Raw genomic sequence first — 22,129 nt, 5'->3', positions numbered from 1 at the left:
GCCTTTCCCTATAAAAAAACACTCAAAACATTTGAGTTTGCTATTCACAAGAAGCATTGCCTGATGTGAATCATGCCTCGAACAAAAGAGATCTCAGAAGACCTAAGATTAAGAATTGTTGACTTGCATAAATCTGGAAAGGGTTACAAAAGTATCTCTAAAAGTCTTGATGTTCATCAGTCCACAGTAAGTAAAATTGTCTATAAATGGAGAAAGGTCAGCACTGTTGCTACTCTCCCTTAGGAGTGGCCGTCCTGAAATGATGAGTGCAAGAGCCCAGTGCAGAATTCTCAATGAGGTTAAGAAGAATCCTAAAGTGTCAGCTAAAGACTTACAGAAATCTCTGGAAGATGCTAACATCTCTCTTGACGAGTCTAGAATACGTAAAACACTAAACAACAATGGTGTTTATGGGAGGACAACACGGAAGAAGCCACTGCTGTCCAAAAAAACCCATTGTTGCACGTCTGAAATTAGCAAAAGAGCACCTGGATGTTTCACAGTGCTACTGGCAAAATATTCTGTGGACAGATTAAACTACAGTTGAGTTGTTTGGAAGGAACACACAACACTATGTGTGGAGAAAAAAAAGGCACAGCACACCAACATCAAAACGCTATCATTTGTTTTTCAGCAGGACAATGACCCAACACACCTCCAGGCTGTGTAAGGACTATTTGACCAAGAAGGAGAGTGATGGAGTGCTGCATCAGATGTACTGGCCTCCAATCACCTGACCTCAACCAAATTGAGATTGTTTGGGATGAGTTGGACCGCAGAGTGAAGGAAAAGCAGCCAACAAGCGCTCAGCGTATGTGGGAACTCCAAGACTGTTGGAAAAGCATTCCTCATAAAACTGGTTGAGAGAATGCCAAGAGTGCAAAGCAAAGGGTGGCTACTTTAAAGAATCTCAAATATATTTTCATTTGTTCAACACTTTTTTGGTTACTACATGATTCCATGTGTAATTTCATAGTTTTGATGTCTTCACTACTATTCTACAATGTAGAAAATAGTAAAAATAAAGAAAAACCCTTGAATGAGTAAGTGTGTCCAAACTTCTGAGTTGTGTAGAGTCAGTATAAATGTGTGTGCATGCTATATGTGTGTGAGCAAATAGTCTCTCTCACACACACACGAAAAGTATTCAGACCCCTTGACTTTTTACACATTTTGTTACGTTACAGCCTTATTCTAAAATGGATTACATTAAAATAGTTCATCAATCTACACACAATACCCTATAATGACAAAGCGAAAGCAGGTTTTTAGAAATGTTGGCAAATGTATTACAAATAAAAAACAGAAATATCTTATTTACATAAGTATTCAGACCCTTTGTTATGAGACTTGAAATTGAGCTCAGGTGCATCATGTTTCCTGATCATCCTTGAGATGTTTCTACAACTTGATTTAAGTCCACCTGTGGTACATTCAATTAATTGGACATGATTTGGAAAGGCACATACCTGTCTATATAAGGTCGCTCAGTTGACAGTGCATGTCAGAGCAATACCAAGCCATGAGGTCAAAGGAATTGTCTGTAGAGTTCCGAGACAGGATTGTGTCGAGAAACCGATCTAGGGAAGGGTACCAAAACATTTCTGCAGCATTGAAGGTCCCAAAGGACACAGTGGCCTCCATCATCCTTAAATAGAAGAAGTTTGGAACCACCAACACTCTTCCTAGAGTTGGCCGCCAGGCCAAACTGAGCAATCCGGGTAGAAGGGCCTTGGTCAGTGAGGTGACCAAGAACCCTCATGGTCACTCTGACAGAGCTCCAGAGTTCCTCTGTGGAGATGGGAGAACATTCCAGAAGGACAACCATCTCTGCAGCACTCCACCAATCAGGCCTTTATAGCAGAGTGGCCAGAAGAGAAGCCACTCCTCAGTAAAAAGGCACATGACAGTTTGCTTGGAGTTTGCCAAAAGGCACCTAAAGGACTCTGACCATGAGAAACAAGATTCTGTGGTCTGATAAAACCAGATTGAACTCTTTGGCCGGAATGCCAAGTGTTTTCAGCAGCAGAGACTGGGAAACTTGTCAGGATGAAGGGAAAGATGAACGGAGCAAAGTACAGATAGATCCTTGATGAAAACCGGCTCCAGAGCGCTCAGGACCTCAGACTGGGGCAAAGGTTCACCTTCCAACAGGACAACAACGCTAAGCACAAAGCCAAGACAACACATGAGTGGCTTCGGGACTAGTCTCTGAATGTTCTTGAATGGCCCAGCCATAGCCCGGAATTGAACCCAGACCTGAAAATAGCTGTGCAGCGACACTCCCCATCCAACCTTACAGAGCTTGAGAGGATCTGCAGAGAAGAATGGGAGAAACTCCCCAAATACAGGTGTGTCAAGCTTGTAGAGTCCTACCCAAAAAGACTGACATGCCAAGTTAAGTAAAAATATCTGGGATATCTGTACTTTATTTTACTATTCATATTTTTGTCAACTTTTACTTCACTACATTCCTAAAGAAAATAAATGTACTTTTTACATAAATTTTCCCTGACACCCTAAAGTACTATATTTTGACAGGAAAATGGTCAAATTCACACTTATCAAGAGTATATCCCTGGTCATCCCTACTGCCTCTGATCTGGTGGACTCATTAAACACAAATGCTTTGCTTGTAAATTATGTCTGAGTGATGGAGTGTGCCCCTGGCTATCCGTCAATAAAAAACATAAAAATAAGAATTGTGCCGTCTCCCTTTGCTTAATATACGGAATTTGAAATGGTTTATACTTTTACTTTTGATACTTTAGTACATTTACAAGTTCCATTTACATTTGATACTGAAGTGTGTTGGAGGGCCAGTTGGAGGCACTCATTCCTCTGGTCTAAATAACATCCCAATGCCCCAGGGTAGTGATTGAGGACACTGCCCTGTGTAGGGTGCCATCTTTAGGATGGGATGTTAAACAGGTGTCCTGACTCTCTGAGGTCATTAAAGATCCCATGGCACTTATCGTAAGAGTAGGGGTGTGAACCCCGGTATCCTGACTAAATTCCCAATCTGGCCCTCAAACCATCACGGTCACCTAATAATCCCCAGTATACAATTGGCTCATTAATCCCCCCCCTCTCCCCTGTAACTATTCCCCAGGTCGTTGCTGCAAATAAGAACGTGTTCTCAGTCAATTTACCTGGTAAAATAAAGGATAAATAAAAAAATATAAATACATTTTAAAAAGTATATTTAAAACCAAATACTTTTAGACTTTTACTCAAGTCGTATTTTACTGGGTCATTTTCTGTGGTATCAAGTATAACAATTGAGAATTTTTTCCACCACTGCTGCTATGTACCATAGAGGTCAATGGTCAAAGTTCTGTTGACCTGAACATTCCGAAAATGTGTCTGAATCTCTAAGCTTTCCAATGATATAAGATTAAAGAGAACAAGTGAGAAATACTGATATTGTTTGTCATAGGGTAAAATCCCTATGGGAAAAATTGATGGGACGGAGGGATGAAAGACAACACGCAGAAGGCTACCATTGCTGCACTGCTATCACACATTTTCTAACTCTTGGGACATTGACCTTCAAAAAAATCACTATGAGACATCGCCATCCCAAGTGAACCCGACCGACCCTCCTGGCTCATGGACTATATGGATTCTTGATTACAATTTATGGGAAAAGAGAAGCGTAGATCCATGCAAATTGTAATGCAGATAGTCGGGACAGAGAGATGAGAGAAAGTGTGTTGTCCCTCCGCTGCTGTCTCCTGGGTGGGAGTAGGGTGTGTGTCCAGGCATGAGGTGCATCGTACAGGAAGCACCTTTTTCCCCCTTTTCAAATTACCCTGGGCACACAGACACACTTTTCCTCAAAAGGCTGGTTTCCCTTGGCTTATTTGAAATCAGTGGCACACAGACGGTTGAAAACTAAAAAGCAAAATAGTGGCCTAAATTTACACCCTACTCTTTATTCGGGGGAGGAAGTTTACACAGGGGTGTGAGCTGGACAGTCCACCCATAAGAGGAATGTTCTCTTCTGGCTGTGTATTGTGCTGCATTAACCTTGGACCAGTGTTTTTTAACTCCAGTCCTTCACTACTCCCCAACAGCACAAAGGTTTGGTGTAGCCCAGGACAAGCACACCTGAACCAACTCGTCAACTAATCATCAAGCACTTGGGTGAGTTGAATCGGGTGTGCTTCAACAAAAATGTGTACAGTTTGGGGGTACTCACTTACCACAGTTGAGAAACACTGCTCTAGACATCCAGAGACAAACAAGATGAAACTCAAACTTGTGTACGAGTTCAGAAAGGCTTCCGTGCTAAACAAAGGAAAACGTGTGTTTTTAAGAAGATTTTATACAACACCTGTATGTTTGCATGACATTGAATAACAATGCATAGAAACAGAACAAATTCAAAAGCGCTTGGCCTAAATGTTTTGCTCCCCGGATTACCAGAGCCCACATCCACTTGGACTTTGAGTGATTGAATTTGGTGATTTATTTCCCCAAAATGACATCATTACTTTTAATTAATGAAGAGCTTATTAGTCCAATCACAGCCTTGTAATCTGGTTAGGTACAATGGCACCCGTCAGTAGAGAAGAATACAGATCCCATGGTCTAACAACTGCTGTGTGTGCTGGGTCATTCAGCCTTTCTTAAGAGCGATTCCTTGCAAAACCCAGACAAAGAAAGACCATAATTTTTTACATTTTCACAAAATATAGTCTATAAAAGTGTCCTTTGGTTGAAGGATTGTTGACGTGTCTAAAAGCATAATTGAGAAATATTTAATACAAGTTGGCATTTTTCTGATATTTTGGCCTTATCCAGGCCTCCATTAAGACTCCATAGTGTTTCATCTGTAGATGCTACTAAACAAACATTGGTGTCATATGAAGTTTTATCACTTGCTCTGTAATATGAGTAGTATTTTGGTTTCAATCACTTTTTCATACATTCTTGAAAAATAAACAAATATATTAAATCTAAAAAATATAAACATGAATATAGAAATGTTTGATTTGAGATATATATATATATATATATATATTGTTGAGCATAATATAGCCTATTCTACAGGCATATCAGTTCCAGAGGGGATCTCTGATATTACCAACAGTAAAAGTGAACATTTATTAAAAATGTTCACCCTCTGCTGGTGATATGTAGGATGTGCAATGATTCAAGTAAAAGGAGGGCTGTGATTGGTTACATTGCCTACTATGCCAATTTCTCTGAATAAAAAGGGCCAAAACTTTAAAATAACTTTGATATTCCTGTAGAGCCTATTATGTTCCACAATATATTGAAAAATTTGCCAAATCAAAAAAGTTATATTTTCAATATTCATAAATTAGTATTATTTTTGACTATTAAAATACTACTCCTATTACAGAGCAAGTGTTAAAGCTTCATATGACATACATTTTTGCTTTGTAGCAACTACAGATGAAACATTATGGAGTCTTAAAGGAGGCCTGGATAAGGCCAAAATGTAATAAATATGCCAACTTCTAGATACAAATATATGTCAACAATTCTTCCTCTAAAATAACTATATTATGGATTACATTTCATGAACATTCCAAAAGTAATGGATTTTTTTGTTTGTTTGGCTTTAGTGAGGAATCACTAAAGGAGTTCAGGTGCCACTGAAGTCTGCAAAGTGATTACCTCAACAACACTAATGGCTAGCTCACCAACACACCACAAAGGGCTGTGAGGGAAAGGGGAAGTTTAGTATTTTATAACATGATGCTAGATGGTTCATGACCCTGAAAGTAGTCTATGGGCCCAGAGAAACTGTAATCCATGGGTTGGTTCTCTTTAAACAGCTACACACAAGGTGAGGATACTGAACTTCCCCTTTAAACACTAAACAGGCAGGAAAGATCTGATACTACTGGTCACTTACAAAATGGCGAAGTGAAGATAAATAGGCTTCGTCCTCTTGTTTTTTTGTTCTTTATCAGTTCTCGCTGTGTTATCAGGAGCTAAACTGACACTGAAACAAAGCAGGTCATCACATCCCGCGCTCTGACGTCAAGTGTGGCCAAATATTTACAAGCCGTGTGAAAACAGCTATAAATGGATGCGGGGATGACGAAAGTGGGGGGGAAGAAAAAGGCCTTCCACTATCTTGTCTTTTATGTTTAGGCATAAACTGCGTTTGTGCCAAGCTCAAGGTTTGGTGTGTAGAACAACAAGGTGATAACAGGAACAGGCACTCCAGGCACTGGGCAAGTGCATATTACATAAACACAAACAATGGAGGTGTACAATGGTGGGAACACGTGAGTAAGAGACCAGGCCCTAATAGTTAGGATTTTTTTTTTAAAGATACAGAAAATATCTAGGTTTCTTGGCATTCGCTTTCGACCTGTCCAGTTCTCTCATTTCAAAGAAATTAAACGTGGTGAGGGAGCCATTTGAGATGTGACCCATGTCTACTTCCTGCTCTCTGTAGCCCTTTACACTCGTACCTGTATACGGGTTGAAAATGGCATATTTGGGCACTGGTAAGCTCCTAAATTGGAACACAGTGGCTATACAATAACATGCAGTGTCAATGTTTATGATCACTATGTTTGATGTACAATTACAAGATGACCTGGTGTCATACCCTAGGTTGTTCTGAAGAGAATGAGCATGTTTGTCTCGTTGGATTCTAAACTTTGAACATTGAGATATTAAAGACATGATAGATCAGACGCATAGTATATAAAGGAGCGAGATCTGTAGAAAGACAGTGGCTGTGGAATGTGCTGGGTGGACGGGAGGAGATCAAAAGATTGCTATAGGGGAAGCAGGTGGACATCTGTGGATTAGACAAAGGAGGGGTTGAGGTCAAGAGGTCAGGTCAGATCCCCTGAAGGGAATAATAAGGGTTTACTACCCTCTTCCTGTGGAACCATAAGATGTAAGGATTGGAGAGAAGGAGGAGTGTCTTAAGTGGGATATTAAACTTGGTTAAGCTTCTCTAGTGTCCGTGAGTTATTTACTCTGAAAAAGTAGAACCTAATGGTCTAAAGCATGACTCTTTTCTTCTCTTTCTTATCAACAAATGCAGCGAAAAGTAAAGTAAAGGTAAAACGCACATAAAATCAACAGTGTAATGTTCGGATTCAGCCTTGTGAAAGGTGAACTGTCGTATCCTCAACTTTGGTCAAATAATGTTCCCATAATCTCCAAACTGTTCCCTTTCAATTGCTACTATGCTCATGCATTTCATATTTCTTCTGTAAAAAAAACATTTCAATTTAGCCCTATCCATATAGGCCAAATCGCACGACTGTAAAGGGTTAAACCTTTAAACTGGTTGATGAACACCAAATTTGACTCCTACAGACTACTTTTTCACAGGATTCTCCTCCTCTCTAAAACCAAAACCCTGCCCCTTCCCCCTGTTCTACGATAGGAAAGGGTCTGCAAGATGTTCTCTACTACGATTTAGCAACTACTGTTATTCCACACATCTGAGGGAGTTATTTGTATAGCCTACTGTACGGAAAAGGCATGCATTTCAACAGGTCAACATAGGAAACCTTTTTCTGTGTCATGCTTTTTCTCACCTGCATACATGTGGAAGGTGAGCCTTTCGATGAGCTTGAGCACTGTACCCGCCTTGATGATGGGGATGCCCGACTTGGACTGCACGTTCTCCTCGAACACCACGTTCTCCTCAGAGTCGGGCGTGGCGAACCGGTAAAGCTCCGCCCCGGGCAGCCTCATTTGCTCCTCCTTCTCCTCCTGTAGCATGGCCGAGTCCAGCATGCGCTCCAGCGTCGAGCGGTACTGCAGTGAGATGAGCGCCGCCATCCAGCCATTCTTGTCCTCGGCCGACTTGGCGGCGAACACCACGCTGTTGCCATCTTTGAGGATGATCTCAAAGGCGTGCCGGTACTCGCCCTCCTTGTCGTCCTTGTCATTGATCTGCACCTTGCGCATTAAGAACTTCTCCTTGAGGCGGTACTCGGCGGTGGACGAGGCGCCAGGCAAGCGCGGCTGGCCGTGGTTGGACTTGCAGCAGATCATCAGGCCGTCGAAGAGGAATATGTGCCGTTCGTGCTTGGCGCCCACGCGTGTCAGCTTCCCCTCCATGATGAATTCGTTGCAGCACTGGCCAATGTCCTTGCCCTCCCAGCCGTCAATGTTCTTCTGGATCTCGTTCATCTTCTTGATGGCCAGGTGCTTGCCCTTCATCTGCTGGCTGTAGAAGCGGCAGGCTGACTCGCTGGTGCCGCCGTAGAGTTTGAGGAGAGAGAGAAAGAAAAGATGAGATGAGATAAAATGACAAAAAAGTTGAATGTAAGAGAAAGAATGTGAGAAAAAAAAGGAAAGCGGGGGAGAAGAGAGGAAGGGAAATGTGGGTCTGATGTTCACAGCCCATTGACAATGGAAAGTCAACAAAGCCAGCGAGACTGAGATTGAGTGGAGGGTCAGTGTGGGTGGCTAAAGCAGCGGTACAACTAAACCTGGTCCAGGAGGGGGTTCCTACAAATAACATCTCCTTAACAAAACACTGGGTGCGACTGAAGCAACGTGACTGGCATCCCCACCCATAACTAAACTCAGCAAAAAAAGAAACATCCTCTCACTGTCAACTGGGTTTATTTTCAGAAAATGTGTATATATTTGTATGAAAATAAGATTCAAAAACTGAGACATATACTGAACAAGAGACAGAAATTGAATGTGTCCCTAAACAAAGGGGGGGGGGTCAAAATCAAAAGTAACAGTCAGTATACGGTGTGGCCACCAGCTGCATTAAATACTGCAGTGCATCTCCTCCATGGACTGTACCAGATTTGCCAGTTCTTGCTGTGAGATGTTACCCCCACTCTTCCACCAAGGCACTTTCAAGTTCCCTGACATTTCCTAGACCTCACCCTCCGATCCAACAGGTCCCAGACATGCTCAGTGGGATTGAAGTCCGGGCACTTCGCTGGCCACGGCAGCACACTGACGTTCCTGTCTTGCAGGAAATCACACACAGAACGAGCTGGTGGCATTGGGTCATATCAGGATGAGCCTGCAGGAAGGGTGCCACATGAGGGAGGAGGATGTCTTCCCTGTGACGACCACCGTTAAGATTGCCTGCAATGACAACAAGCTCAGTCCGATGATGCTGTGACACCACCCCAAACCATGATGGACCCTCCACCTCCAAATCGATCCCGCTCCAGAGTACAGGCCACGGTGTAACGCTCATTCCTTCTACGATAAACGCAAATCCGACCATCACCCCTGGTGAGACAAAACAGTGACTTGTCAGTGACAAGCACTTTTTGCCAGTCCTGTCTGGTCCAGCGACGGTGGGTTTGTGCCCATAGGCAACATTGTTGCCGGTGATGTCTGGTGAGGACATGCCTTACTACAGGCCTACAAGCCCTCAGTCCAGCCTCTCTCAGCCTATTGCGAACAGTCTTAGCACTGATGGAGGGACTGTTCATTCCTGGTGTAACTCGGGCAGTTGTTGTTGTCATCCTGTACCTGTCCCGCAGGTGTGATGTTCGGATGTACCAGTTCTTCTCGTGTTGTTAAACGTGGTCTGCCACTGCGAGGACGATCAGTTGTCTATCCTGTCTCCCTGTAGCGCGGTCTTAGGTGTCACACAGTACAGACATTGCAAACATGGGAAACAGTGTTTAAACCCTTTACAATGAAGATCTGTGAAATTATTTGGATTTTAATGAATTATCTCTGAAAAACGGGGTCCTGAAAAAGGGACATTTAGTTTTTTGCTGAGTTTATAATCCTGACCCTAACCTTCAAGGAAAATTCCACCCAAAAACTATCTTTTAGTTTTTGTTTCATTAGTCCATTGTTGATAATAGTCCCTAAATGTTTTGCATGTCAGCAATCCAATAAAGGACTAATGAAATAAATACTAAAATATAGTTTTTGGATGGGAGTTTTCCTTTAACCACACCAATAACCCTAAACTTAACCTAACCAGAACCCATTAGGTAGTTCAACATCAGTTTGCTGGTCAGTCATGTCCCTTCAGTTTACACCCAGCAGGCCAATTGACTAAACTTCCTCACCATTCCAGCAGTTCAGTTCGAGGAAGGGCCCACACCCATGGTTAACAGGGTGCCTTGGAGGACCAAATGAGAAAGTGCATAAGAATAGAATGAGTCTAAAAGAAAGAATAAAGAGCATCTGATGATATTTATTTGAGCCAGACACTATTTAAATATTGTTTTGGTTCATCATACCATTAACATGGTCTATGGTATGACTATCATATTCAAAATGAGCTATGAGTATCTCTCATTCCAGTTCTTTTAGGACCACAATGTAGAGTCTGTTTTAATCAATCTCTTTATTCTTATATTATACTGTCTATTTAAAGTATTTATTCATTACTAAGGACCATGCCCCCTGTAATATTTACGTCATGTGAGGAGTACGTTTAAAACTCTTTCAGCAATTCAATACAAAAAGACTGGTTTGAGTGAAAACCAGCACATACGGTGCTCTTTCAAAACCAGAATGACAAAACAAAAAGCAAGCAGAAGAGGAGAAAGCTCTGCGGCACACCAGAACCAGAATCTCACCTCTACTGCTCATGACAAATCAGCTGAGCAATAATTCCAATGATCACTTCTAAAACCACCTACTTAGAATAATCGAACAGCATTGCGCCACTGGGGCTTGATTTCTGATATCCTAATTTTCTTTTTTTGGGGGGCTAAAGATTTGTTGGCGGTTCTACAAATTGATTGAGTGAGAGGGTGATAGGAAAAAAATCAACAAGGATTTAACACCCGCTAGTACAGTGCGTCTGAACTAAAACTACTTGTAAACAATCGCGGGAGGGCTTACTTTGTTTTTCGTGGACGCACGACGACTCGCATCAGCACTCCTGAGAGGAGGGGAAGGCAGGCGAAGCCAACTCACGCGCCTGTCTTCATACCAGCACCTCAAAGTACAGGATGACTTTCACCCGGCCCGAATTAGCTTCGCAGAGAGACAAGGGGCACCTCTGAAGGGCAAGGGATAGACTACACACAAAATTCACCCCAGAAACTACAATTTCCATTTCCCAGTCCATTAAGTGTGAAACTCTAAAAACTATACACAGAAAGAAACTGTCAAAACTTTGCCTACTCTCAAGTCTGATCAGAGAGGTTATATTTGAAGTGCATTTACATTCATCTTTAAACGAGCAGTCTTGCAATGAAATTAATCAATTAGTTAATTAAAGCAAAAAATTATAATGAGCATCATTATCAAACCATCATTTATCCCAGGCAGCGATGGACCTTGCCAGAGCATTGGCGACTAAGAGCCTATTACGTTTTTCCTAATGAACAGCAAGGTTGCGAAAGAGCAAACATAATTCAAATGGCTGTGACAGAGCTCTTGGGTTGTTCTTTGTTCTGGCTCTCGAAATACAAAGACCCCTAGAGACAGGAAAGGTGTAGCGAAACGGCAAAAGTCAATAAAGGTAACCCTTGTGGGGTGCCCCAACTCAGTGTCTCCTCTCGGAACGTCCATTTTAGCCTCCTACGTGTGTCACCATCCCCACGTTCCCGCCAAAGTATGGGGTGCAAAGACATACCGTAAGATAAGCCATCCTTTCCCCATGAAAAAACAAAAAACAACTAAAAAGAACAGCAAAGGGGTAATCTTTTTCTCGTTTATAACCTGTGTCCTCCACTCAAGTAAAGAACGAGCGACAACCGCATGTAACCAAAAAAACACCCTGTTTTCTTCACCAATACAAAATGAGGGGTGGAGATAAAAATGGTCCGCACGGTTTGGATGCTAAAGTCCACTGTTGAAAGCAAGGGAATTCTCCCCCCCCCCCTTTCAAATTCTATCACTTTTTTCCCCCTCAAAGCCGGGAACAATAACACCAGAACAGGACAGCCCAATTCCTGACACAACTTCCCTCCGACAACACAGTGGCGAGCCTCCCTCCAACCCTCTCCCTCCCCCCCACAAGTCTATTTTAGGTTCAGAGGGAAACTCAGAACTGAGCTTAGGGTGGGGGGTGTGCAGAGGATGGGAGGAGTACACCAATGAGGCAGTAGTATGAATTGCTGTGTGTGTGTTAGTGTGGGTGTCTTTTGTGAGGTGTGTATTGTGCTGTGCAAGTGTTAACGCCTCTGAGTATATATAGTGCACATGAGACATATCCACCTTTTGGTGCTTGTCTGGTCTGTGCCATTATGTGTGTGTGAGTTATCTTCCCATATTTTGCTTGTGGATTTCTATTACTGTGTGTGCATATGTACTGTGTGTGTCAGAGCTAGCTTTGTATCTTCTTGGGTAAAGAGAACCAGGTGTGGATGGACCAGGAGGGGTTGTAAATTGGCGCTCCTCTGCCTACCTCAGCCTCCTCTTGGCCATGTTCTTGGAGCAGATCCTCTCCATGCTACTCTGCAGATTGAGCAGCGCCGTGATGGCCTGCTTCAGACACTCCTTGTCCTCCTCGTCCTCACTTTTCTCCTCTAGTTGCTGTGGAAAGGAGGGGGAAGAGGGGATGGGGCAGAGAAAGAGGGGTAGAGAATAAAATGTTGGATCAGGTGGTTTCGCTGGTAGTGGGAGTCTAGAGAAGGATCATGATGCGGTATAAGGCCAAACTCATGAGCGAGATTACGGCTGAGGGAGAAAAAAAAATCCCTCCCAACCCCCTCAACTCCAGTGTTTCCCCTTAATTCGTACTTTCTTGAGCGACTACCAAGGATTGGTCCAACATTACCAACATTGTCTCGCCCTCCTTTATATATACAGTCGTGGCCAAAAGTTGAGAATGACACAAGTATTAATTTTCACAAAGTTTGCTGCTTCAGTGTCTTTAGATATTTTTGTCAGATGTTACTATGGAATACTGAAGTATAATTACAAGCATTTCATAAGTGTCAAAGGCTTTAATTGACAATTACATGAAATTGATGCATAGATTCAATATTTGCAGTGTTGACCCTTCTTTTTCAAGACCTCTGCAATCCACCCTGGCATGCTGTCAATTAACTTCTGGGCCACATCCTGACTGATGGCAGCCCATTCTTGCATAATCAATGCTTTGAGTTTGTCAGAATTTGTGGGCATTTGTTTGTCCACCCGCATCTTGAGGATTGACCACACATTCTCAATGGGATTAAGGTCTGGGGAGTTTCCTGGCCATGGACCCAAAATATTCATGTTTTGTTCCCCAAGCCAATTAGTTATCACTTTTGCCTTATGGCAAGGTGCTCCATCATACTGGAGAAGGCATTGTTCGTCACCAAACTGTTTCTGGATTGTTGGGAGAAGTTGCTCTCGGAGGATGTGTTGGTACCATTCTTTATTCATGGCTGTGTTCTTAGGCAAAATTGTGAGTGAGCCCACTCCCTTGGCTGAGAAGGAACCCCACACATGAATGGTCTCAGGATGCTTTACTGTTGGCATGACAACTGATGGTAGCGCTCACCTTGTCTTCTCCGGACAAGCTTTTCTCCGGATGCCCCAAACAATCGGAAAGGGGATTCATCAGAGAAAAGGACTTTACCCCAGTCCTCAGCAGTCCAATCTCTGTACCTTTTGCAAAATATCAGTCTGTCCCTGATGTTTTTCCCGGAGAGAAAAGTGGCTTCTTTGCTGCCCTTCTTGACACCAGGCCATCCTCCAAAAGTCTTTGCCTCACTGTGCGTGCAGACACACTCACACCTGCCAGCTGACATTCCTGAGCAAGCTCTGTACTGGTGGTGCCCCGATCCCGCAGCGGAATCAACTTTAGGAGACGGTCCTGGCGCTTGCTGAACTTTCTTGGGAGCCCTGAAGCCTTCTTCACAACAATTGAACCGCTCTCCTTGAAGTTCTTGATGATCCGATAAATGGTTGATTTAGGTGCAATCTTACTGGCAGCAATATCATTGCCTGTGAAGCCATTTTTGTGCAAAGCAATGATGACGGCACATGTTTCCTTGCAGGTAAGCATGGTTGACAGAGGAAGAACAATGATTCCAAGCACCACCCTCCTTTTGAAGCTTCCAGTCAGTTATTCGAACTCAATCAGCATGACAGGGTGATCTCTAGCCTTGTCCTCGTCAACACTTACACCTTTGTTAACGAGATAATCATTGACATGATGTCAGCTGGTCCTTTTGTGGCAGGGCTGAAATGCAGTGGAAATGTTTTGGGGGGGATTCAGTTAATTTGCATGGCAAAGAGGGACCTTGCAATTAATTGCAATTCATCTGATCACTCTTCATAACATTCTGGAGTATATGCAAATTGCCATCATGCAAACTGAGGCAGCAGACTGTGTGAAAATGTATATTTGTGTCATTCTGAAAACTTTAGGCCACGACTATAGCGCATACAATTTTTCAGACCCCTTGATTTTTTTTAACAGCCTTATTCTTATCCCCCCCCTCCTCCCATCATCAATCTACACACAATACCCCATAATGACAAAGTGAAAAAAGTGAAAACAGAAATACCTTATTATTCAGACCCTTTGCTATGAGACTTGAAATTGAGCTCAGGTGTATCCTTTTTCCATTGATCATCCTTGAGATGTTTCTACAACTTGGAGTCAACCTGTGGTAAATTCAATTGATCGGACATGATTTGGAAAGGCACACACCTGTCTATATAAGGTCCCACAGTTGACAATGCATGTCAGAGCAAAAACCAAGCCATGAGGTTGAAGGAATTGTACGTAGAGGTCCAAGACAGGATTGTGTTGAGGCACAGATCTGGGGAAGGGTACCCAAAAATTACTGCAGCATTGAAGGTCCCCAAGAACACAGTGGCCTCCACCATTCTTAAATGAAAGAATTTTGGAACCACCAAGACTCTTCCTAGAGCTGGCCACCCAGCCAAACGGAGCAATCGGGGGAGAAGGGCCTGACCAGGAACCTGATGGTCACTCTGACAAAGCTCCAGAGTTCCTCTGTGGAGATGGGAGAATATTCCAGAAGGACAACCATATCTGCAGTACTCCACCAATCTGGCCTTTATGTTAGAGTGGCCAGACGGAAGCCACTCCTCAGTAAAAAAGGCACATGACAGCCGGCTTGGACTTTTAGGTGCCAAAAGGCACCTAAAAACTCTCAGACCATGAGAAACAAGATTCTCTGGTCTGATGAAACCAAGATTGAATTATTTGGCCTGAATGCCAAGCGCCATGTCTAGCGGAAACCTGGCTCGGCCCCTAAGGTGAAGCATGGTGGGGTTCAGCGGCAGAGACTGTGAGACTAGTCAGGATCAAAGGAAAGACGAATGGAGCAAAGCAGAGTGAGATCCTTGATGAAAACCTGCTCCACAGCGCTCAGGATCTCAGACTGGGGTGAAAGTTCACCTTCCAACAGGACAATGACCCTGAGCCCGCAGCCACGACAACACAGGAGTGGCTTCGGGACAAATCTCTGAATGTCCTTGAGTGGCCCAGCCAGAGCCCGGACTTGAACCCGGTCTGGAAAGACCTGAAAATAGCTGTGCAGTGACGTTCCCTATCCAACCTGACAGAGCTGGAGAGGATCTGCAAAGAAGAATGGGAGAAACTCCCCAAATACAGGTGTGCCAAGCTTGTAGCCTCATACCCAAGAAGACTCATGGTTGTAATTGCTGACAAAGGTGCATCATCAAAGTACTGACTAAAGGGTCTGAATAGTCATTATGGGGTATTGTGTGTAGATTGATGAGGGGAAAAAAATATTTAATCAATTTTAGAATGAGGCTATAACGTAACAAAATGTGTAAAAAGTCAAGGTGTCTGAATACAATGTATGTCATCTTCTTTGCAGTTTTATTCAGGTCTCTAAACTAATAAGGCAGCTAGCATGCCGTGGTTAAAGTACAGAAAGCCCTACCTTTTGCATCTGTAGCAACAGTGTCTATATTATTATTATATATATATATATTTATTTAACTAGGCAAGTCAGTTAAGAACTAATTCTTATTTACAATGACAGCCTACCCCCGGCCAAACCTGTACGACGCTGTGCCAACTGTGCGCCGCCCTATGGGGCTCCCAATCACGGCCGGATGTGGTTGAGCAGCCTGGATTCAAACCAGGGACTATAGTGACGCCTCTTACACTGAGATGCAGTGCCTTAGACCGCTGCGCCACTCGGGAGCCCCATGGTCTGTTATAGTCTTGTATACCTGTGCAAACGCATGACATGTAAAGGATAATCAATGAGGGACTATGCGTTCTATGGGAAATAATGAACGACGTGGAAGGAGTGTTCTACCATGTGCCAGCGGAGTGGAATTAACCTTCCAATAGTTGCATAACCCATGGGTTTGCATCCTATGGCTGTCCCTTTGGCTATACCATCTGAGGAAAAGGCAGAAAGAGACTCCTCTCCACACCCACTTTCCCTTTACCCTGGACTCGCAGTAAGTAAGCATGGGGTAGAAAAGAAATTCTGCGATTTAGCCCTCTCCAGAGCAGCCGCCACTTCCATGGCTTGCTGGAAAGAGGCTTAGGGGAGAATAAGGACTGTGTGGGCCAAATCTTTGCCTAAGTGTGAACAAGAAGCCCGGCACTAAGGCTCTCTCGGCGGGGGCACATGGTTCCTGTCCTTGTGACTTTTGGCAGATATTCCACGCTAGTACAGATCATGTGGTCCAGCGGTAACACTTTCTGCTCTAAAACACATGCATGACTACCCACCAGAGACCAATCGCGGCATCCTCCCTTCTGTGTCCCTCCCACCTACTCTCCCTTCTCTGATTTCAAACCTGTCTGAATAAGTTAAACAATACGAGAAGGAGTGTGGAACCTCCCAAGGGGCAATCTGCAATTGATACATTCATTTTTTAAATGAATGATATATACCCATTCATTCTTTAAAAATATATTTTTTAAATGCCTCATGGTTAAAACGATCATGTTGATCCCATGGATGTCAAGTCCTTGAATCCATAGATCTGTCTATGGATTTGAGAGTGGTTACATTTCTCCTGCCCCATCTCTTAGATGGGACCCTTTTCTTGTTGTTTTAAACTGCATTATTTAAAGAAATAAACAAGAAAAACATTGAGATTCCACATCAACTGTGGGCTGGTGGATCGTCGGAGAAAAACCAGCCCCCTGCATCCAACCAAGGCATTCTGATCCATATACAGTACCTTCGGAGATACTGACACAACATATTTATACACTATTATTATTAAATGTTATAATATATGCCATTTTCGCAGACTTTCATCCAAAGTGATTTCCAGTCCAGCGTGCATAAATTTTACGTATGGGTAGCCCTGGGAATCGAACCCACAATCCTGGCAATGCAGCAAGTGCCATGCTCAACCAATTGAGATACAGAGGACCACATTATGAATCCTCATACATGCTTACCTTTAAGATCTCGAAATAGTGGAGACAATGATAGACCGGTGTGAGGAGCAACCGGGGCAGGACGTACTGGACTGCTTCCTTAAAGCCTTCGCATATAGACTGGGGAGTCAGAGACAGAGAGAGATGAGGGTTAACTTGGGCAGGTAATAAAGTGTCAAATCTTATCAAGGTAAACAGTGGTCTGGGGGGAAAATCCACCCCAGAAAGGGCCAATAACATTTCTACTATCTCAAATTGTTCTGGCAATTCTCACAGGAACTGCATTGGGAGGAATGTTTGATGTGCTTAAAAAAAAAAAAAAAAACACATTTTCTCTGACCTGGAGGTAGAAGGCAGCTCCCGGTTTAGACAACTGGTTGAGGAAGTGATCGTGGAAGCCAGTCCGCAGGATGTCTTGAGCATATGTCTCGTAGGGGTCGAAGGCCAGCTCCTGGAATCAAAAAGAAAGCTGTATCAAATGTCATGTGTTATAACAGTCGTGCTGCTGACACTGGCCACAACCATAGGGTGTAAGTGGGGTCTGTGAATGACAAGTAACCTTGCCTGGGACCTGAAGACTTGCGTTAGCTCCCTGATCTAACGCACGCACCCACCCAGAAACACACACCCACGACCACCACACAAACACACACCAACCTCAGCCAGGTCTTCAAAGCAGCTGCCCACCAGCGGGTGTGGGCTCCCCTCATCTGTCATCTCCACCGTGTCTTCAATAAGGCCCAGCAGCTTAAGGGTGACCTCGTGGATGTCCACGATGCGGCTGAAGATGTTCTCCACGTCCTGCAGGGGGTAGTAGAGAGGGGGAGAGAGAGGATGGGAGACAGGGAATTAAGAAAGGGGAGGGAGGCCGTGAGAGAGTTGGGGGAAGAGAGAGCGAGTCGTGTGGGAAAAGGGGGAGGGTGATAGAGAGATAGGTGGAAGGGAGAGAACAGTAATGCAGGAGGGTAGTGGGGAAAAAAGTAGTGGAAAAAGACCAAAGTAGAGTCAAACAAAGTCATGATGGAAGATCATCGCTGCACACGTGTGTGTGTGTGTGTGTGTGTGTGTGTGTATATGAGTCTACCTCCATCACTACTCACATGGTGGGAGAAGAGTATGGCGTCGGAGGCCAAGGGCTCGCGGAACACCTTGATGATGAGGTTGAGGTCGCGCAGGTACTGTCGGACCTCGGCCATGAAGGTCTTGACCAGGTCGTAGTAGGTCTGCTCCTCGCTGGTGGATGGCTCCTCGTCCATCAGGGGGAAACCGCTGATGTCCTCCTCATCCTGGTGGAACATGTCCATCAGAACCTGGAGATGGGGGGGGACATATTCTTACCAATTACTCAAGAAGAGTGTTCTAGACCACTTTTTGCTACCGGGTGGCGCAGTGGTCTATGGCACTGCATCTCAGTGCAAGAGGCATCACTACAGTCCCTGGTTCGAATCCTGGCTGTATCATATCCGGCTGTGATTGGGAGACCCATAGGGCGGCGCACAATTGGCCCAGCGTCGTCCGGTGTAGGCCGTCATTGTAAATAACAATTTGTTCTTAACTGACTAGCCTAGTTAAATAAAAATAAATAATTATAGGTTGAATAGTCACACAGAGGGACATCAGCATAGATACCAGGTTGGAGTCAATTCATTTTAGTTCAGTCAATTCAGGGAGTAAACTGAAATTCCAATTCCAATTTTCTTCAGTAATTTTCTATAAAGAAAATGTGAAATTGGAATTTCAGTTTACTTCCTGAATTGAAATAGATCCTGAGAGACCAAAGCTTAGAAGCGCGAGCACACACTCTCTCGCTCATTCAGCTGGCATTCTTCATCAGCTTATGTTCAGAAATGACCCTATGGACTCCAGCTTTAGTGGAATATTGGCCAGTCAGTGTGGTTCCTGGGCCTTCTCACCATCACACACCACCAGCCATACTAAGGCCAACAACAATAGCATTTACAAGCTAATCTAATTTCATACTCATAGCAACATAAAAAAGGGACAATCTGGGATTGGTACAGTCATTGGTACAGTCATTGAATCTTGAAGAATAACACTTATTATAACTAGAAATTGTTTATTGTCATATATGGCCAGTGATGTCCTGCTGGGAGATGTCATTGTAGCTGATGTTGAAGACCCTCTTCATAATGCATTACAATACATTGCACAACACAGGCGTTACTCTCACCTTATCGGCACACATGGCCACGGTGATGTCCTGCTGGGAGATCTCGTAGTGGCGGATGTTCCTCACGTAGTTCCCTGCCAGCTTCAGGATGTCTGCTGAGATGTACTCCAACACTGCCACAATGTACACCGACACCTGGTGGTCAATCTTGTAACCTAGTACCTCCTGAATAAAGAACAGGAATCATGGAGAAATGATTCATGGGTAAAAGCAGGGTCAGTGGGGTTTGACTACTGTATAATCCGACCACTGTACATTCAAACTAATGGAAACGGTGTAGGCCTAAATGGGCCACAGAATGCAGAATGTGCAGGTTAAGAATTCCTTCAAGCGTTTTAGTTACCGGTACACATCATTGAACAGTAATTGGGCACAATAGGTACTTTAATAGTAATTAAGTAATGTGAGATGGTTATGCAAGGTAATTAGCTAAGAATGGTATAACCTGTGTTCGTAAAATGATGTCAACCACAGTAATTCTGTTGTTGCGGCACATTAATTGTTATGTGTATTTCTAAAACAAAGAGCACTAGGAGCTCATAGCTAAAAAGTTCTAAAGAATATAAGTGGAATATTCTTATCAAGTATCCAAAAAGAGGCATGTTTTTAAAAGGTTGCTTGGTCATCTCTGGTTAGGTGTATAGTTAGGCTTTACATTTTAGAATGCTATCATTCCTTATTTAAAGGGGCAATAGGTGAAAGAGTACAAAAATGTAAAGTGCAAAAAGTTTAGGTCTTTCAGAACTTTAACCTTTTGTATTCTTTGAAGCATGGTCTAAATTAAGTAGATCTTTGCATATCCTTGGAATTGTACTTCATGGTTTGAGAACTCTACAGTCACAATTCATTCTAGCCTGTGTGCAAACCTTCATACTGGCTTTCTACATTTCTCCATACCCATCCCACAGCTTTTTACCAAAACTTTGTTTCAACTGCAGATTGCCCCTTTAATATCATCTCAAAGTATTTGGCATGGGGGAAGACATTTTGTTAAGCACCACAGGTTCATCCTGGATTTTCAATAAGTGACCAATTCCACAACACAGTTCAACATCTCCCTCTATTGGTCAGTATAGGTATTGTGAGAAAAGTGGCCAATACCTTTACCAGGGCTGTGTTCAATAAGAACCGAAACAGAAAACATTTTGGAAAACACAAAATGTCTATTTTGTTTATGGAGTCATTTTAAAAAAGCAGTCTAATCAATCCTTTTTCTGTTTCATAACATTGTCACTTTCTGAAGTGTAGAACACAGACATCAGTAACCGGGCCCTGCGCAGGAGGATTACAACACTTTCAGATATACTGTGTAGAACAGCTAGAATAAATTAATATATATTTACTGTGACTTCAGAAACTATTCACACCATAATGTTGTGTCACTGATCAATACCCCATAACTTCAAACTGGAATTGTTTTGAGAAATGTTTACAAATTAATCAAAAAGTAAAAGCTGAAATGTCTTGGGTCAATAAGTATTTAACATTTTATGGCAAGCCTAAATAAAATCAAAAGTAAAAATGTGCTTAACAAGTCACATAATACGTTGTGTGCAAAAATAGAAGTTTAACGTGATTTTTAAACGACTACCCCATCTCTGTACCCCACACATACAGTTAGTAAGGTCCCCCCAGTCAAGCAGTGAATTTCAAGCACAGATTAAACCACAAAGACCAGCAAGGTTTTCCAATGGTTTGCAAAGGGCACCTATTGGTAGATGGGTAAAAAATAAAGCAGACATTGAATATCACTTTTCGCATGGTGCAGTTATCAATACACACAGTCACTACAAAGATACAGGTATCCTTCCTAACTCAGTTGCCGGAGAAGAAGGAAACCGCTCAGGGATTTCACCATGAGGCCAACAGTGATTTTAGAACATTTACCGAGGCGAATGGCTGTGAGAGCCATTAATGAAAATGGCGCCGACAGATATGGCTGCCATGCTTCTAGCTCTTAGGGAACTTTGCAGTATTTGTTTTTGTGTGTTATTTCTTACATTATTAGCCCAGGAAATGTGTGATATTAAATACAGCCGGAAATAACTTTTGGATATCAGAGCGGTGGTAACTCACCAGCATTACGACCAGGAATACAACTTTACCCAGTCGGACCCTTTGTTCATACCCCCCAGGGCAATTGAACTGATTCAAGAGGCAGATCCAAAACACCATTGGCGGAAAAAAACTCAGAGTGGACTTCTAGTCCGACTCAGGAGGCGCGCACACCATCCACCGCATCAGAGTATATTACTCGCTAATGTTCAGTCTCTGGAAAATAAAGTTAATGAGCTCAGGGCGAGGATTTCCATCCAGAGAGACATCAGGGATTGTAACATACTCCGTTTCAAGGAAACATGGCACTCTTGAGATATACTGTCTGAGTCCGTACAGCCAGTTGGGTTCTCAGTTCATCGCGCAGACAGAAATAAATATCTCTCTGGGAAGAAGAAGGGCAGGGGTGTATGTTTCATGATTAACTACTCATGGCGTGATTGTGTTAACGTACAGGAACTCAACACCTTTTTTTCACCCGGCCTAGAATACCTCAATCAAATGCAGACCGTATTACCTTCCAAGAGAATTCTCTTCGGTTATAGTCACAGCCGTGTATATTCCCCTTCAAGCCGATACCATGGCTGCCCTCAAAGAACTTCACTGGACTTAATGCAAAC

General features: G+C 43.3%; 1 protein-coding gene across 5 annotated transcripts in view; it reads right to left on the bottom strand.

Moving 5' to 3' along the window:
- Positions 1-22,129, bottom strand: part of LOC112230419 (son of sevenless homolog 1) — a 75,570-nt gene that overhangs the window by 24,255 nt on the left and 29,186 nt on the right. For all 5 annotated transcript variants that reach the window (XM_042310774.1, XM_042310769.1, XM_042310770.1 and 2 more), the window contains exons 4-10: positions 19,455-19,619; positions 18,364-18,573; positions 17,921-18,064; positions 17,604-17,714; positions 17,285-17,383; positions 12,323-12,450; positions 7,551-8,212 (exon numbers count right to left, since the gene is read on the bottom strand). In XM_042310774.1, the coding sequence (XP_042166708.1) occupies positions 7,551-8,212; positions 12,323-12,450; positions 17,285-17,383; positions 17,604-17,714; positions 17,921-18,064; positions 18,364-18,573; positions 19,455-19,619 (1,519 nt within the window). The remainder of the gene's footprint in view (positions 1-7,550; positions 8,213-12,322; positions 12,451-17,284; positions 17,384-17,603; positions 17,715-17,920; positions 18,065-18,363; positions 18,574-19,454; positions 19,620-22,129) is intronic.

Source organism: Oncorhynchus tshawytscha, linkage group LG32, assembly GCF_018296145.1.
Source record: "Oncorhynchus tshawytscha isolate Ot180627B linkage group LG32, Otsh_v2.0, whole genome shotgun sequence".
Lineage (NCBI taxonomy): Eukaryota > Metazoa > Chordata > Actinopteri > Salmoniformes > Salmonidae > Oncorhynchus > Oncorhynchus tshawytscha.
Note: the sequence above shows the minus strand (reverse complement) of the source record. Positions and strands in the feature narration are given on the sequence as shown.